The sequence below is a fragment of the Saimiri boliviensis genome, chromosome 7 (assembly GCF_048565385.1).
Source record: "Saimiri boliviensis isolate mSaiBol1 chromosome 7, mSaiBol1.pri, whole genome shotgun sequence".
NCBI lineage: Eukaryota > Metazoa > Chordata > Mammalia > Primates > Cebidae > Saimiri > Saimiri boliviensis.
Window position 1 is genome coordinate 115353296 of NC_133455.1, and position 18153 is coordinate 115371448.

The 18153-nt window shown below is 41.1% G+C and overlaps 2 protein-coding genes across 2 annotated transcripts; one reads left to right on the top strand and one right to left on the bottom strand.

Moving 5' to 3' along the window:
- Nucleotides 1-2069: 2069 nt before the first annotated feature.
- On the bottom strand, nucleotides 2070-2744 carry H2AJ (H2A.J histone). The gene has a single exon (XM_003934551.3). The coding sequence runs from the start codon at nucleotides 2623-2625 to the stop codon at nucleotides 2236-2238; it is 390 nt and encodes a 129-aa protein (XP_003934600.1). The 5' UTR covers nucleotides 2626-2744; the 3' UTR covers nucleotides 2070-2235.
- Nucleotides 2745-5900: 3156 nt separating this feature from the next.
- H4C16 (H4 histone 16) lies at nucleotides 5901-17884 on the top strand. The gene has a single exon (XM_074403261.1). The coding sequence runs from the start codon at nucleotides 5959-5961 to the stop codon at nucleotides 6268-6270; it is 312 nt and encodes a 103-aa protein (XP_074259362.1). The 5' UTR covers nucleotides 5901-5958; the 3' UTR covers nucleotides 6271-17884.
- The last annotated feature ends 269 nt before the right edge of the window (nucleotides 17885-18153 follow it).

Here is an 18153-nt window from a genome sequence, read left to right on the forward strand (position 1 = left end):
AAAAATGGTGAGGGGTTGATTGAACTTTGAGCCAGGAGAAATATTTGAGGGGATCCTAAGAAGAACCCTTGGGATAGTGGTGAGAGAGGTGAGTTACCATGCCTTGTATCTTGTCTATGTTGCTCATCAGGTAACAATAGCTGGACAGACTCCTGTGACTCTTCCCAGGGAAAGACAAAGATGCTTTTTTTCATATCAATGTCTTGTTGCCCTTTGTCTTTTCTTCATCACTTTGGTAACAATCTCTCAGATGCCTCATCTCTTTCTTTAAGAAATTAGACTCAAATGTCAAAATCATATATGCATTTTGTTCCACTGACTCCACGTAGTAACAATGAGTACTAATTCTAACAATTAGGCATTTCTTAAAAGTCCTGTAAATGTTTACCTATAATTTAACCTATAAGGGTTAAACATACCCTCATAGAACATGGTACTTTTTTCCATTTATTGAGTGTCTAATATGTGGCTTATAATAAATACAATCTCAATCCTTAAAACAGGTGTTATGACTTTTACATATGACAAAACCAAGGGGAGTGGAGTCAACAGCAGGTCATCTGGAACCTGTCAATAAGTTGCCTCCTAACAGAGGTGTGTATGGCCTGACCTTTGTACATCTCAAAAATGGCAACATGGGAGAAATAATTCCATTATTCATCCACAAACAGCTGAAAGGCACAAATACTAACAGAAGCTGATCTCCCATATTATCCTATGTATTTGTTTCTTGTCCTGTCTCTGTCTTCAGGAACCAATAAAAATAAAGTGAGCTCCAAGAGTGAAAATCTGGTTGGCCTCATTTACAGCTGTATGCCTATCACTCTGTACAGAGCCTGGCACAGAGAGATGTTCAATAAATACTGGGGACAAAATTTAAGTCCACGTGGGAAAATGGGCCAGCTGCTACTAGGGATGAAGACATACAATACATACATATATTTTTGGGGAAGACTTCAATTCTGACTCAGAGGAAAGATGAATCCAAAGTTGTGAAATCTGTACTGGGATCTTTTGTGGGGCCTCTGGGCCAAGATGAAATTTGCTGAGAAGGATGAAATAAATGGGGGTGTCAGCTAAGGGCAGAAGACGATTACTACCGTTAACTTTCAAATGTGGATTCCTGCTCTGAAATGTGTTTCTCCCCACACTTAAATATTTGGCCCTGTCTTTCATCACATATTTATTAAAGCAATATTGTGCCATTAGGCAATGCAACTCCCAAAGATATTACTGGAATGAGGTCATAGTGGGAGAATGTAATGTAAGGGATTTCAAACAGGTTATTTGTTGGGTAAGAACCTCTAAAAGCAAGAGGTTTTTGTTTAGTTTTAAAGCAAAGTCAAGAGTCTCAAAGAGAATATGATGAAGACGAGATAATTATGAAGCTAGAAACGTGAGAACATCACTTTAAAAGTTTAAGCATATGTAACTCACGACTAAAGGCGCTGCAATGTTATGCAACATGACTGTCAGGGGAACGAATTTCCAACCTCATAACTCATGCTTCTGTATTACCCATATTATGGAATCTTTCCTTCATTAAAAAAAATACGAACATAAGGGTGCTACATAAAGATACCTAGTATCCAAAGCAGGAAAGCACAGCAGCTAATAGGCTAAGAAGAGCCTGTTAGTATCTTAGGCTTGATATCGTGCCATCAGAGCCACTTTCCAAGACGGAAAGTTACTCCACTTTTTGAAAAAATATGGCCGGGGACACTTCCTGCCCCAAGTCCAGCTCGACCCGACGGTTTTCTTCCCAGACTTTGTCCTCAGCGCCCCCAAACAAGCAGGAGAGCCAAGATTCCGGGAAGGGGAAGTAAAAATAATTCCGTCGGAGGCCTCGCCGCACGGACTCTGCCTCCCCTTTGCCCCACTGAGAGCGAGGTGCGCTCCCACCCTGCCCACCTCCAGGCCACCCTCCCCTAATGCCTCAAGGGTGACCTGCGGACTAAAGCAGTCCAGAGGGGCTAGAGCCCACCCACCAGTACCTGCTCCAAGGGTTTCCCGGTCGCCCCCCCGGGGCCATCCAGCAGGTCCCCGAGACTACACAGCTTTCTCGACCAAACGATTTTCACCAACTTTATTGGCTCCCGTAGGGTCCCTCGCCGCCCTCCTCCCCACTAGATGTCACCGGCCCTCCATGACATCCAGCATATTCAAAAGCATTGCGGGACGGCCATGAAAAGGGCCCTTGCTGGGGGAGCCAGCTCCCCGGGGGCGGCGTCACGGTCACTTGCTCTTCGCCTTCTGACTCTCCGTCTTCTTGGGCAGCAGCACCGCCTGGATGTTGGGCAGGACGCCTCCCTGAGCGATGGTCACCTTGCCCAGCAGCTTGTTTAACTCCTCGTCGTTGCGGATGGCGAGCTGCAAGTGGCGGGGAATTATCCTGGTCTTCTTGTTGTCACGCGCGGCGTTGCCGGCCAGCTCCAGGATCTCCGCCGTCAGGTACTCCAGCACCGCCGCCAGGTACACCGGTGCCCCGGCGCCCACTCGCTCCGCGTAGTTCCCTTTGCGCAGTAGTCTGTGCACTCGGCCCACCGGGAACTGCAGGCCCGCGCGAGACGAGCGGGATTTGGCCTTTGCTCGCACTTTGCCGCCCTGTTTTCCGCGACCGGACATGATCACCTCTCGCCTACAACTCCAGACAGGTAGACAAACCGCTCACGGCGTCCGGTACGGGAATGCAACGTACTCCACCCACACTGCCTTCACAAACTCTGCTGCCGCGCGACAGCCCCTTCTCATTGGCTCTGGTGACCAATGACAGGCAGGCACCTCTCCCAATTAGCGCTCTAGGAGAGAGACGGCCTCCTCCAGCTCTCTCCAATCAATAGAGCAATCTCCGAATCCTCATTTACATAGCCGTTCACATATATATCTTGGCCAGCCCGCTCTGCGTCTGGTAACCCAGATGAATTTAGTGGTTACGGGGTTTCCACGACTACGCCCACCCCCAAGCAAATAAATTACTAGGAAATAAGGAAACATGGTTAGGAACAGAAAAAAAAATCCAGAACAAGACGCTGCTATGCTAAATGGACGTTCTCATATAACACAGCATGTTAGTCAGGTAGGTTTCTGTCTGCAGCCCGCCGCTGCTTAGGCGAAACATCAACCTCTCCTCTCCGCGGAATTCTGCCTGCCTAGGACAGGGTCCATGGGCTCTTTCTTTCTTTCTTCGTTGTCTTTTTTTTTTTTTTTTTTAAACAGAGTCGTGCTCTGTCGCCCAGGCTGGAGTGCAGTGGCTGATCTCGGCTCACTGCAACCTCTACCTCCCGAGTTCAAGCGATTCTCCTGCCTCAGCCTCTGTAATAGCTGAGATTACAGGCGCTCGCCACCACGCCCGGTTATTTTTGTATTTTTTAGTTCAGACGGGATTTCGCCATGTTGGCCACGCTGGGCTCGAACTCCTGACCTCAGGTGATTCACCTGCCTCGGCCTCCCAAAGTGCTGATATTACAGGCGTTAGCCACTGCGCCTGGCCTGTGGGGGTATACAAGCGCCTTGCCTCCAGCTACCCAACAGTGTGGAGACCACACTGGTCTCCCAGAAAGATCCTGCCGCCCACAGCCAGCCAATCTTTCGCTTGTAAGGCATTGAAGACAGAGTGATGACCAGACGTGAGTACTTCTGTACTGACGTGAACAAACTCGCCTAGCCAAAATTTCTTTTGTCTTTGAGGCTATGGGCCTGCAAAGAGCCACTAGGTTTTATTGGAGGCCAAAGTCTTGGCCTCTGCTTGTTCCCCGCAAGTCAGGGCGCCCCGGATCAGTGGATAAGCGGCCTCTGCGAAGACTTGGAGGCCGCCGGGGTCTGTTTGTAAATGAGCCCAGGGACTAAAGTATGGCAGCTTATTCTTATGCTAACCATGATTTTTGAAACAGAAAAAAGAGAACTTTTTTTTATTTTTTGTTTTATTTAGAAATTACTTTCTACTAATTCACCCAGGTCATTTCATTTTTACCTGAACATTTTCACAGTTACACAGTTAACACCGATAGGTGATGTGATGTTGAACACTTGCTTAAATAAACAACATTTTATTTGGTTCCATTTAAATATAAAGTAAAACAAATTTACCTTCTCACAATCCGAATAAAGATTTTACTTCATTGAAATAACATTTCCAAGTATTTATGTATATGTTATTACTGCCTAGAACAATGATTAATCCATAACTCAGTAAGTGTCTTCAGAGCTATTGTCATAGTTTAGACAGTCTTTCTTGAGCCAGACTTCACCAGCCTAAATCCTGGTTTTACCACTGAGCAGTGACCTTCGATAAGTTATTTGACTCCTGTACCTATATCAAAGTGTTTTGAAAATTAAATATGTTAGTAAGTATCCAGTAACTCTTAGATATACCAAATAAATGGGCATACAAATCTCTGATGCAGTTTTTAATGAGGTGTTCCTGAAACGAGTTCTGTAAACTAGTTTAAATTTTTGCCTCTACCATAGGGAATTTTTCAAGAGTTTTTGAAAGTATTACTATTTTGGACACGGTTTTTTTTCTTTTATTCTTATAAGCAAGAGATTTCTCATTTGAAAATGTTCTAGCCTTGATTTCTTAGAAAGTAAGTATAAATAAGTCAACCTCTTTTGCCATTACAATAATTATCTCTTCAAGATCTGATAGACTTTTCCTCTTTCCTCTGAGTTAAGTATTAAAATCATGGAGTAAAAGAAAAAGAAATGCCTTTTGGGTTACAAAGATGGGCAAGGATTGAAACAAGTGTAAACTGTAAGCATTTAGAAATATAATTTTACCATGAAACCTTCCTTCTGTAAAGGCTTATCTTCAAGACCCAGGAACAAAGAGCCCCACTTATTAAAATTCATTGTTCAGAATCCTAATAAGACTTATGAATCATCCTCTAAATAATAGCTGCAGTTAAACCTTTAGGGAAGACAGGGCCCTGACACCTTCCAGGAGCGGTGACACCTTACAGAAACTTTCGTTTTTGTTCAGATTCTCTTGAGAAAGGAAGGGCTTCAGAACCTCCAGAGGGGATTTGCAGTAGAAATCATTATTCAAAGCCGTGATTGTGGCATTCATTATTTTATAAGAACTTTGAATTTTTGAGTAGAAAATGTGAGATGAGAATCTGAGATTTGAATGACATAAGACATTTGCAGTATTTCAGCTAAATAACTATAGGAACAGTTACTTGGTTGAAAAGCACGCAGGCTTTTGCAGGGCAGGAAAACCTGCAAATTTCACAGAAACAGCTGAAAGGGGAATGGTAGGGGTGGGAGGAGGAGTGAGGGTGAAGTGGGGGTGAAGTGGAGGTGGGAGACCGGAAGCTAGACTTTTTTATTTCAATTCAAAGTATTTTAATTCTCTCCAAGGCCACAAAATAGAGAGAGAGAGAGAGAGAGAGAGAGAGAGAGAGAGATAGATAGATAGAAGATAGATAGGTAACAGAGTCATATCCTCCTACAATGTCTAAAAGAAAGACCCACGTGTGAAAAATCGTAGGGAATTGCTTTGAAATCTCCTATGTAAAGCATTTCAGGTTTCTATTGAGTTTCATAGTAAGTCAGGAATTCCGTTTGAAAAAATACAGTCGGAGGGAGGTAAGGAGAAGACAAAGAACGTGCAAAGGATCTGGCCTGCTTTTATTTAAGGGCTGAGAAAAGGCAATATAAATTTTATTAACTCATACTGTTTTAACTTGAAAATGTGTCACAATGAATCCTTCTCCAAATTTATGGCAAAAATATCAGAAAACGTTTTCCCAAAAGAGCAAACAACAAATGAGGCCGGTTTCACTGACGGCTTCCTGGACTTGAAACTACAGCAAGTCTCCAGAGGTGGGGCCTAGAGCTCCGCCCACTTTTTTGAAGTTTTCAAACAGGTCCGCACCGAGGCAGTATAAGCCCTGGTCGGTGACCGGCCGTCGCAGTGAGCAGCCCGCTTTCCTCCCGAGACGGAGCTGTGACTTCAGAATGTCTGGCCGAGGCAAAGGCGGCAAGGGGCTGGGTAAGGGAGGCGCCAAGCGCCACCGGAAGGTGCTGAGGGACAACATCCAAGGCATTACGAAGCCCGCGATTCGCCGCCTCGCCCGACGTGGGGGCGTCAAGCGCATCTCTGGTCTCATCTACGAAGAGACCCGCGGCGTCCTCAAAGTCTTCCTGGAGAATGTGATCCGCGACGCAGTGACCTACACGGAGCACGCCAAGCGCAAGACGGTCACGGCCATGGATGTGGTGTACGCGCTGAAACGCCAGGGCCGCACCCTTTACGGCTTCGGCGGCTGAGCTGACCCCACCGCTCCTCTCTAGATTCCAAAGGCCCTTTTCAGGGCCCCCAAACTGTCACAGAAAGAGCTGTGAACACTTCCAGATACTGGGTAAATACCAGCCCTTTAGATGCCGCGTTCCGGATACCGGGCGTGGGATATGGCCGGCCGGAGCGGCTGCTGGGGATCAGCCTTGGCGGGCGAGCGGAGGGCTAGACCTCAGGGAGGGGACTCGGCGCGCGCTTAGGAACGACCCTGGGAGGTGCCGCGCAACGCGGGAGTGACCTCCCACTGCAGTGCACCTGAAATACAGACTGCGGACTCTGTTCAGAAGCGTTTCTACAAAGCCTAAGTGTTAAAACTGGCCTCGGGCTTCTAAGCGGCCGTATCGTTGGGCCATTAGCACGTATGGAATGGCTTCCCTGTGCACCGGGGCTTAGGTGACTTCCCGCCGGCCTTTGGCATGAGCGTGACGCGTCAGAGGGCGGATCTTGTGGGTGCAGGGCCTGCTGGACCGCAGGAAATGGGAGGTCACAGCACCCCGTAGGAGCATGCCTCTACCGCCAACCCCGAAAAGCGTTCAGTGCAGCACTAGTGCGGCGCGTTGTGGTCTTACTAGCTACTATTTAACTTCATCGCTGAAGTTCTGAGAGTTGACCAAGCTCAGATGCTGAGAGCTAGGTGGTCGGGCAAAGCTCGCGGCGTCCTGCTGTTCCCGTAGCCAACTGCGTCAAGTTGCCCACGCCGAGCGGGTGGGATCCTGCTCCGCTACCTGGAGGCGGGCGTGCAGTCGGCAGGCAGTGGGGGTCACGCCGGCGAGAAAAGCCAGGTCTCTACCTGCAGGTCGCCAAGTTGTCGGGAGTCCTCCGCTTCTTGCAGTGTTGTGCCCATCACAAGTGACCCTGTAGCAGCCGGGAGATAAGCCCTGGCTTCCGACTAAAGGCCCTGTTCAGAACAGCCTGGGGGTATGTATATATATTTTTAGTAGAGACGGGATTTCATCATGTTGGCCAGGCTGGTCTTGAACTCCTGACCTCAGGTGATCTGCCCCCCTTGGCCTACCGAGGTTCTAGGATTAGAGGCTCTGCCTCCCTTTATTATATGGCTTCTTAACATATTCCCTGGGTAATCTTACACCTTTCTACAGCTCCACATCTTACCTATGGACTCCAAGTCTCTGTTGACAATTCAGACCAATCTCCTTAGCGCCAAACTTGGATTTCCTACCTAATATCTCCTCTAAAATTTCCACAGTCACCTATTGCTCAACATGTTTAAAATTGAATTAATACTTTTCTCACAGATTTAATCTTCCTCTTTTGTTACCTGGAAGGCAGAAACTTGTGACTTTTCCCATTCTTATCCCTCCCTCTGTTGCCCTCTGCTGTCCACCCTGACATCTAGTCTCCATTTGAACTTTCTAAGAATCCATTCCTTTTTCTTTTTTTGATCACTTTTTATTTATTTATTTATTTATTTATTTATTTATTTTTTGAGACGGAGTTTCGCCCTTGTTACCCAGGCTGGAGTGCAATGGCGCGATCTCGGCTCACCGCAACCTCCGCCTCCTGGGCTCAGGCAATTCTCCTGCCTCAGCCTCCTGAGTAGCTGGGATCACTTTTTAGTTTAGTTCCTCACTGATTTACAGTTTAATTTTTATTTTAATTTTTTTTAGATTTGAAGTCTCATTCTGACACCTAGGCTGGAATGCAATGGCATGATCATAGCTCACTGCAGCCTTGAACTCCTGCTCTAGCTATCTTCCTGCCCTGACCTCCAAAAGCAGTGGGATTACAGGCATGAGCCACCATGCCCAGCACTGATTTCCAGTTTTAATCATTCGCCACAGATGTAGGGCTATGTACCCACTGTGCTAAGTACATTATCTATCTGCTTTACTTAGATTGATCCTCAAAAACATTCCTACGAAATAAACTTATTGCCCTCATTTATACTGAAGATGTTAATAAATGACAAAATACATAACTAATAAATAAAGGAGCCTCAGTTTGAAATCAGCTTTATTCATTTAATTAGCTCCTCTTTGTAACAGGAGAAAATTGGATTTTCAAAGGAATCAACTTAAATTAGCCAATTGTCTTTTCAAAAGAGTTCCTGTTTTGTGTGGCGCTAACAATGAACTAATCTAAAACAGCTGCTCAATAAACTATAGTGCTGTTATGTAAACCACATGTGTAATTGAAAACTTTCTAGTACCCATTTTAAAAACAAAAAAAATTGGTAAAATTAATTTTAAAAATATATTTTATTTGACTCAATATGTCCCAAATACCATTTCAACACCAAACCAATAAAAAAAAATTGTTAAGGTAAAGGCACGCTGGCTCATCCCTGTAATCCCAGCACTTTGGGAGACAAAGGAGGATCACTTGAGGCTAGGAGTTTGAGACGAGCCTAGACAACATGGCAAAACCCCATGTCTACTAAAAATACAAAAATTAGCTGGGCGTGGTGGCGCATTCCTGTAATTCCAGCTTCTTGGGAGACTGAGGCACAAGAATTGCTTGAACCCTGGAGGTGGAGGTTGCAGTGAGCTGAGATTGCACCACTGCACTCCAGCCTGGGTGACAGAATGAGACCATCACAAAAAACAAAAATTCGAGGGGGTTATACATTCTTTTATTGCACTAAGTTTTGAAATTTAGTGTGTATTTTACACATACATGTCAATCAGGAGACTAGCTTTTCAATTTACTGGATTTCATCAAGTTTACGGTTGAAAATGTGTCACATATCCAAGTTATTCCAAATATACTTTAGAATGTTGCAATAGTTGAATCAATTACCCCCCCCACAAAAAAAAATTTTTCTTTACTATGGACATTTATATTGGCAAAATTTGTTTATCATCTTAAAGAACTGATCTAACTTTGAAGTAAAAGCATAGAAGATTCAAAACTAGTTTCATCCAGGTTAAGTAAGCCTCACTAACTGCGGTGTTAACTTGGTATTATTATCACTGAATTCAAAGGAGTATTGCATGGATTGAAAATCAACTAAATTGAACAATATCGAAAAAGCAATCTTCACATTTTTCTTGCAGCTTTTATGGCCAATTTGCATAATGCTGTGATTGATTCACAAGCTTTTTTTGATAAAACTTTTTTTATTTGTCTCAAGGTGTCAGGGCCCTGGCAATGGAAGGTGAGCTTGGGGGTAGAAAGAAGAATTTACCCAAGCCAGTATAGGTTTGAAAGGGTAAGTTGTATTAGATAGAACACTGCAGCAGATTGCAGCGGGGTACTTCAGCAAAAGAGAACTCAGCGTGCCACAGTGGATTTTTCCTTAGGAGCATTTATGGACCTTGAAGAGGGAGCTTAAGGGTAACTTGGCCCATATTAGCCACCTAGGTCACAAATAATTACATTTGTAGACATTGTGGTGCCTTGATGTCAGCAAGGGTTGCACAATGAATTTTGATGTGTGTGCATTCAGAGATGTTTGTATGGAAATGTTTGTTACCTATAATCTTTTGGGAAAGAAGCCAGGAACCAGATGCCAGCTTTAGGAGTTTTGCCTCTGGATGGTCTGCTTGATGGTCTTTGCTCTCCTCATTTTCCCTTAATAAATATCTTGGTCAAATCTTTGACCATTTTTTGTTTGTTTGTTTACCCCCATGCTTGTGTCCACCTGCTACCTATTAGGGTCTCTAGAAAGGGAAAACAGCACAGTGAAGGGGAGCATCCAGTCTGTCATGAAGGAAATGAAGGGTCATGAAAAACTTGTTTATGGGCCAGGGCAGGGGACCAGATTCCATCAAGAGGCCCCATGTAAATGGAAGTTGCTGTTGCAGGATGGTATTGCGTAGTCATCTGTAGGTGAAATCATTGTAATCTAGAAGATACAAACTTAATGAGAGTGGTAAAAAGGCAGGGAGCAAATAGTAAAAGAAGAATGATGAGGAATAAATGTCCATGGTATGGGAGAAGCCAAGTGATTTCCGGAAACCAACCAGTAAAGGTTTTGGCCCAGTTTTGGTTACTTTGAGAAAGTATATGCTAGCTCACTTTGGCTATCACTTATTTTGTCATTTCACATCCAGTATCATCTCATGAGAAAACATCCACCCAGTCCAGTCTCCATGAATCTTTGGTATTTTCTGACAGAGCAAGTGATGGATCTCTAGTGAGTAACTTTGTCAAAGTCCTGTCTATTCAAACCCCAGAAGAAACTAAATATTGATGGATGATGAATTTGGGTTCCAAATGGACTATGAACGTTGTGACAGTCACCAACTGAAGAGACTGTTTTCATGGACAAATAAAGGCACTTGTGATTTTAATTTGGACTCACCTGCTCAGAGTGGCAAGACAAATTCCAGGTAAGGATTGAAAGTGTTAAAAATATCAAGTGAACAACTCATTAAGCTTTCATGTCATTTTATGCCCATGCAGCAGTTATTTCCACTTAGAGTTTGAAGAATTAACTGCAGGCAGTTTTCTTAACATTTGTATCACCTAGCTATATGGAAATACGCTGTTCTCAAATGAACAATTAATATATTCGTCAAGTTGGTCTTTTAGTTTACTAAAATGTGCAGGTAAAGTTTAACATGGGCATTTAATAAAACTTACCAGTAATTGCTTACAATAATTAATTCAGTCAAAATCACCCAAGCAGTTGATACATATTATTATATACTACATCTTTTTCTAGCATTAAAAAATAAATGTGTAGTGCCAGCCCTAGATGTAAGTTACATATGTCAACCCTATCCAATTTTCTCAGCCATAAAATTTACCTTTTTCACATACCTCAAACTCTAACAATGTGAGATATGTAGATTATTGCAATTATACCCACAGGGCAGATGGCTTCATGCCAACTGGATAGCAGAATCTAGAGTCTTACACTGGCCACATGGTAGATATTTTTTCCTTTGTTTTTGGAAAATAGAATGTAGCTATTAACCATCTTGCAGTATAAGTTGGACATCATTGGAGTGAAAGATGTGAAGAACCCACAGAAGCAGTGATGAAGGCAATTTATATTTTCAACTTACAAAAGACCTTAAAATTGCCTATATGGAGCAGAACTGAGGTGGGGGAACATCGTAAAAATTTTGTTCTATTCAATTTGGCACATATACTCACAGTGCTTTGTTAACTTCTTAAAAATAATCTATTTGCAAAACCATTTATAAATAAGAGAGTAATATAATAATTACCCAGATGCACACAAAATGTCCTTTTTTTGATCATCTGTAAACTGTTTGCAAAGTATTTTAATTTCATGTTAATTACCTCTACAACTGCATAGTTAATATTTCAGTATTATCTCTAATGTTGTCTCACAGGAAACATACAACCCAGTCTACCACCTTCAATCAATCCAGATCTCTTGAGAAAGCCATTGTGTTTGAAAAAAATTACATATATTCAAAACTAATGACCTGGTATATGGTGGATTTGGGCTTTTCAGAGAAATTTGCTTTAGTCACCAACCAAAGAAATTGTTGCCAGGAATAAACAAATGAAGCTATAATTCTAGTTGGAGATATATTTGAAAATGGTACTACATTGAATCCCAGGTACGAATCCAAGTTTTGAATTCTAGAAGGATCCTGGCATGCTTACCCTTTTTGATTTCACCAACCCTGAGAGATAGTCTACACTTCAAGATTAGAATGTAATGAAGTTAGAAGGGCTGCATCCTATGAGGCAGGGAGAATTAGACATGGACTTACAGAGCTTTTTATTGCAATTCCATGACTATTACTCATGCAAACTTATACAAATCTAAGGATCACTCTGAGCCATAGTTTCTTCATCCGAAATCTCTTTAAAGGAGTTGAGTCCAAGCTCTCTCCCACACTACAAGACCCCATTGTAGTGGTTCCTTTACCTGCTGCCATGCCTCCTCCATTAAAGTCAGCCTTACTATCTTAAAAAAATAAATAAGTGCAGCAAACCACTATGGCAAATGTATACTTATGTAAGAAACCTGCACATTCTGCACATGTATCCCAGAACTTGAAGTCAAATTTAAAAAAGAAAAAATAAACAAATAATAACATCTCTTTAAAGATAACTCTGCCCTTTCATTTTTGTGCCATAACCAATTTAGTTACTGGGACTACACCAACAGGCACAAGAAGTAAAAATCCCAGCTGTCATGGGTATAACACTCAACTGGGAATAAGCAGAAAAAAAATCAGTATGATATATATACATAGCCTATTAAATGGCTCTAAATACAATGCAGTCAGGCAGGGCAGGGTAAGGGGTTGCAATTTTTAATAGAGTGGTCAGAGAAGACTTTACTAAAGCAACATTGAGTAAAGCCTGAAGGAGGTGAGAAAATGCACAATGAAGTGTACGGGAGAGGAGTATTCAAGGTAGGAGAGTGGCAAGAGTAAAAAGCCATGAAATGGGACCATTCTGTATTACTTAGTTCAGCCTGCCGTCACAGAATATCATCAACTGGGTGGCTTAACAGAAATTGGTTTCTCACAGTTCTGAAAGCTTGGAAGTCCAGGATCAAGGTGCCAGCATGGTAGATTTTGTTCTGAGGCCTGGTCTCTTGGCATATAGGTGGCTGTCATCTCAATGTGCTCACTTAACTTCTTAGTGCATGCATACGGAGGGGAGAAAGAGAAAGCAAATTCTCTGGTGTCTCTTATATAAAGGTACTAATTCCATTATGAAAGTTCCACCCTTAGTCCCTCATGTAACCCTAATTACCTCCCAAAGGCCTCATCTTCACATATCATCACATTGGAGAAAAGGGCTTCAACACATGAATTTGGGGAGACATAACATTCAGTTCATAACACATGCCTAGTATGTTGAAGAGATATCCAGAAGGCTAGTGAAGCTAAAGCAGACTTGGTGAAGGAAAGAATGGTGGGGGATGGGATCAGAGTGTCTGTTAGCTTAAAATATCAGGAACTACTGGAAAAGCATTGCCCTTATTTTTAAATGAGATGGGAGCCACTGAAGGGTTTTGAACTAAGAGGTGATATGATCCGAATTATGATTTAAAAGAGCCATTTTTTTTCTGTTGTGAGGAACGTAGCCTATAGGGGGCAAGAATGCAAGAGATGATAGTCATTTGAACCAGAGTTGTAGCAATAGCAATGGTGAGAAGTTGGATTCTGGATGTATTCTGAAGATAAAGTCAGCCTATTGGAAATTAGAGAGGGATTAGATGTAAAGTATAAAAGAGAAAGAAGTGTTAACTGTAGTCTGAGAAAGTAGAGTTGTGAAGGGATGTACTTGTCATTACTGATGTGGCAAAGACTAGGGGAGGAGCAGGATTAAGGAGGGGGCAGAGAAAAACAGGAGTGTGGTTTTGGACATGTTAAACTGAGAATTTGTATTAGACATCCAGGTGGAAGTGTCAGGTAGGCAGTTGCATATAAAATTCTTAAGGTTAGGGGAAAGGTCAAAACTGGAAATGTGTGTGTGTGTGTGTGTGTGTGTGTGTGTGTGTGTGTGTGTGTGTCAGTGTCAGCATATAGACTGTATTTAAGACTTTGAGCTTTATGAGATCATCAAGGAAGTGCGCATACCTAAAAAATAGGAGAGGGCTAGGTATGAGCTGACAGGTGAAAGAGAAAAAAGAAAAATAAATAAATAAATAAATGTTTTAACTGCGAACCGAGTATCAGCATGGGTGTTAATACACATCATTGGCAACATTAACGAGAGTAATTTTCAAGGAGTGGAGGGGGTGAAGGACTGGTGTTAGTTTAAAGCGAGTGTGAGTTGAGAAAAGGAAGGCAATAAATATAGGCAAAGATTTTAGAGTTCATAAAGCATAGAGACGCATCTGGAGAGTGTTTTGTTTATTTTGCTTATAATAGGAGGCCATGGCAGCATGTCTGTGTGCTGGTGGAATCATTAAGTAGAGACAGAAGAACCGAAGCTGCAGCAGAGAGAGGGAGCAATTGCAAGAGCAATGTGTCGACTGGAAGAGAAGGGAGGGATGCCGTCCAGATGCACATAGAGGCATTGACCTTAAACAAGCAGGGATGGATCAACCACTGAAGCAGAAGGGAAGGAGAAGACAGTAGTATAGGTGCACAAAGTAACTGGAATGCCTCAGAAAAAAAAAATTCTTGGACTGTGTGTAAAATCATCTGAAAATTTTGCTAAAAACATAGATGCTTAGGCTCACTTTAAACTTACTAATAAGAATTCACGGGGTAGAGAGAACATGTCCCAAAGAGGGAAGACCCAGGGGAAAGAAAGTGAAAAATCTCAGTGCGAATGAAGCAGAGAATTTGAGAACAGTGATCAGAGGTGAGTTAAAGCAGGTGAGACTTTTATCACTTGGATATGGGGGAAGAAAGACAGTCTCTGGCTTGGCTGACGCAGTGGGTGGCGGACCCATACATCTAAGAAAAGAACTGCTCAAAAAATAGCAGAATAAGGAATGAAAGTTGTTAAATTATGGACATGTTGAGCTTAGGCATCTATGTGACCTCCATGAGATGCCCATTTAGTTTTTTTATAACATTGTTTTTGTACTTGGAGGATTACAATTTTCATTATTGGGTGGACTAGTAAACAAATGGGCTAAATAGTCTTTGATGCAGTTTACCATCTACTCCTGTCACACGCACGCAGGCGTGTACACACACACACACACACACACACACACACACACACACGACAGTCATTTAACAGATCTACTGATTCAGAGCCAATCTACTGATTGGCTGACCTAATTGACTCATTTCTTCTGACAAACTTTGTCTACAGGCATCATTCTTTTTTCTACACATTTCTAGGGAATATTTTCTAAGGTACATCATGACCCACCTTTTCTATTTGTCATTACACATTAAGTTTAATTTCTTCTTCATGTTTAGTATATTTGGAAATAATAAACTTTTAGAAAATTCAAGATAGTAACATTATGAAACATTAAAAATTCCAAAAAACCTAAATGCCTGTACCACAAGCAAATGAACATGACTAAAAGAATGTGCTGGGGCTGGGCATAATCTCAGGACTTTGGGAGACCAAGGTGGGAGGATCACTTGACGTCAGGAGTTCAAGACCAGCCTGGCCAACATGTGAAACCCCATCTCTACTAAAAATGCAAAACTAGATTGGCATGGTGGTGCATGCCTACAGTCCCAGATACTTGGGAGGCTGAAGCAAGAGAATTGCTTGAACCCTGGAGGTGGAGGTTTCAGTGAGCAGACATTATGCCACTGCACTGCAGCCTGGGCAACAGAGTAAGATTCTGCCTGGAAAAATAAAAGAAAAGAATATTCTGGCACCCTAGAATAAATATATTTACTGTGGTACAAACTTTCTTCTTACGTGTGCATCTACTGGTAGTGTGAGGGCAGAGAATTTAATTGAATTATTATGGGAATATAGAAAATCAAGATATAATATATTAAGTAACATGGTTTAAACTTGATTCTACCAAGTATCACATACCTAATTAATCCTCTTTGATATGATTTGCAATGTCTTTCAAAAATATTTAAATAACTTCACACAAGATACTGTGCTGTGAAAACAAAGCTTCCATTATTTACCTTAATTTAATACTGGAAACACAGAATCTTAGGTACCTAAGTCTGAAGTTGTCATATTTTTCTTTTTACCTTCTACTTGTCACACTATTAGTTCATTTTGAATGTTAAAATAATTTTTCTCATATATAAACTAGACTAAATGATATAATATATTGACAAAATAAGAGTCTTACTTGCATTATTTACAATTTAAGTACTCTTCCATTATTGTAGTTAAGGCATACACGTAAATATGCTTTGCCCACTTTTCTTGTTACCTTCTTTCTTCTCATTAACCATCATATCCACAGATCAGCACTTTTCTTTTCCTCGTAAGTTTCCGTAATTCTATTTGACAGTTAAAACAAAAATTATATCACTATCTGATGTGGTTCTAAATGTACATAGAGACAATTACTGCAAATGATAGTAAGAGGAAAACAATTTTTTGTAAAGACAATTATGAATGGGAGAGGATAAAGGAATATAAAGGGAAGTAAGAATTCTGTACTTTGCTTGAATTGGTAAAATAATGATTCCAGTAGACTGTAATCAGTTATGTATATATAACACCTACAGCAATAATTTTAAAAGCTATTACATAGGGATACACTAAAAATACAATAGATAAACCAAAACAGAATTCTACAAAACTTTCAAATAACCCACAGGAAGGCAAAACATAAAAATAAAAATAAAACACAAAAACAAAAAACAAAACAAACAGAAAACAAAACAAAACAAGGAAGCAAACTTAAGCCCTAACATATTATTGATTACAATGAATGTAAATGGGTCAAATAAAATAATCAAAAGAAATCTTGGCAGAGTAGACTTGAAAACGTGATCCAAATATATTATTTCTATAAGAAATTCATTTCAAATATAAAGATATAGGCAGGTAGAAAATAATAGGATGTAAAAATTTATGTCATGCAAACATTAATCAAAGATAAATGCTGCATGATCTTTATATGTGGAATCTAAAAAAGTCAAACTCATAAAAACAGAGAGTAGAATAGTGACTGGTGGGAGATGTCCATCAAAGTGTATGAAATTTCACTTAGCAGAATTTACATTCTGGAGATTTGTACAGCATGGTGACTATAAAGTTTATGATATATTCTAATTTTTTATGATGAGAATAATTTAAGATCTACTCTCTTAGAAAATTTCTTAGAGAAATTAGAAAGTTTCTAAGAGAGTGAAAATTTCTTAGAAATTTTATAGCAAAATGTATAGCAAAATTCAATGGTAGATTTCTGCTTCTAGAAAAATAGAGTTAATGTACTTTTTCCTATTCCTCATGCTAAGTACACCAGACACCTTGGATATTATATATAAAACAAACATATGAAGACTCTGAAAGGTGGAGAGAAAAACGCAGACAAATGAGGAGACTTAGAATCCAGTGAATAACATGGTGGTGAGTTTCCGGGTCTTTCTCTTGGTTTATATAACCCAGAGGCAAGAGAAAGTGGAATTGAAGAAAGTGGCAGTCAGGAAACACAACAGGCATAGAAAATTCTTATAAAATTTCTAAGAGAGTAGATCTTAAATTATTCTCATAAAAAGTGATAAGTATATGAAGTGATAGATATGTTGATTTAATTATTCACAATGTATACATACAGAAAAACATTATGTTTCATGCCATAAATATACACTATCAATCCACAAATATATATTATTAAGGTTTAGTTTGTTATTATAGGCTTTTATCAATTAAACCTAAATAAAGCCAAAAAAAGTAAAAATTTTTTTTAAAACTCTAGCACATGCTTTCCCACCCATTCTCTCTTCCAATTCTAATTTCCATTACCTTGATATAAGTTTACATAAATTCCTGTTCTTTCTTTAAAACATGTTGTGGCCAGGTGCAGTGGCTCACGCCTGTAACCCCAGCACTTTGGGAGGCCAAGGCCGGCTGATCACAAAGTCAGGAGTTCGAGACCAGCCTGACCAACATGGTAAAAACCCATCTCTACCAAAAATACAAAAATTAGCTGGGCGTGGTGGCTTCAACCTGCAATCCCAACTACTCAGGAGGCTGAGGCAGGAGAATTGCTTGAACTTGAAAGGCAGAGGTTGCAGTGAGCCGAGATTATGCCACTGCACTCCAGCCTGGGCAACAGAGCAAGACTCCATCTCAAAAACCAAAAAAAAAAATATATATATATAGTATATATTTATTTATTTAAGTAATTACTTAAGTAATAAAGTAATTTATTAAAATTTTTTAAGTGTCTGTCTTGGCTGGGCATGGTGGCTCATACCTGTAATCCCAGCACTTTGGGAGGCTGAGATGGATGGATTACAAGGTCAGGCTAAACGCACCTGTAATCCTAGCTACTCAGGAGGCTGAGCCAGAATCACTTAAACCTGGGAGGCAGAAGTTGC

Bases quoted from the DNA above. Each gene is read 5' to 3' on its own strand.
- H2AJ (XM_003934551.3), bottom strand. From the start codon at position 2,625: ATGTCCGGTCGCGGAAAACAGGGCGGCAAAGTGCGAGCAAAGGCCAAA.
- H4C16 (XM_074403261.1), top strand. From the start codon at position 5,959: ATGTCTGGCCGAGGCAAAGGCGGCAAGGGGCTGGGTAAGGGAGGCGCC.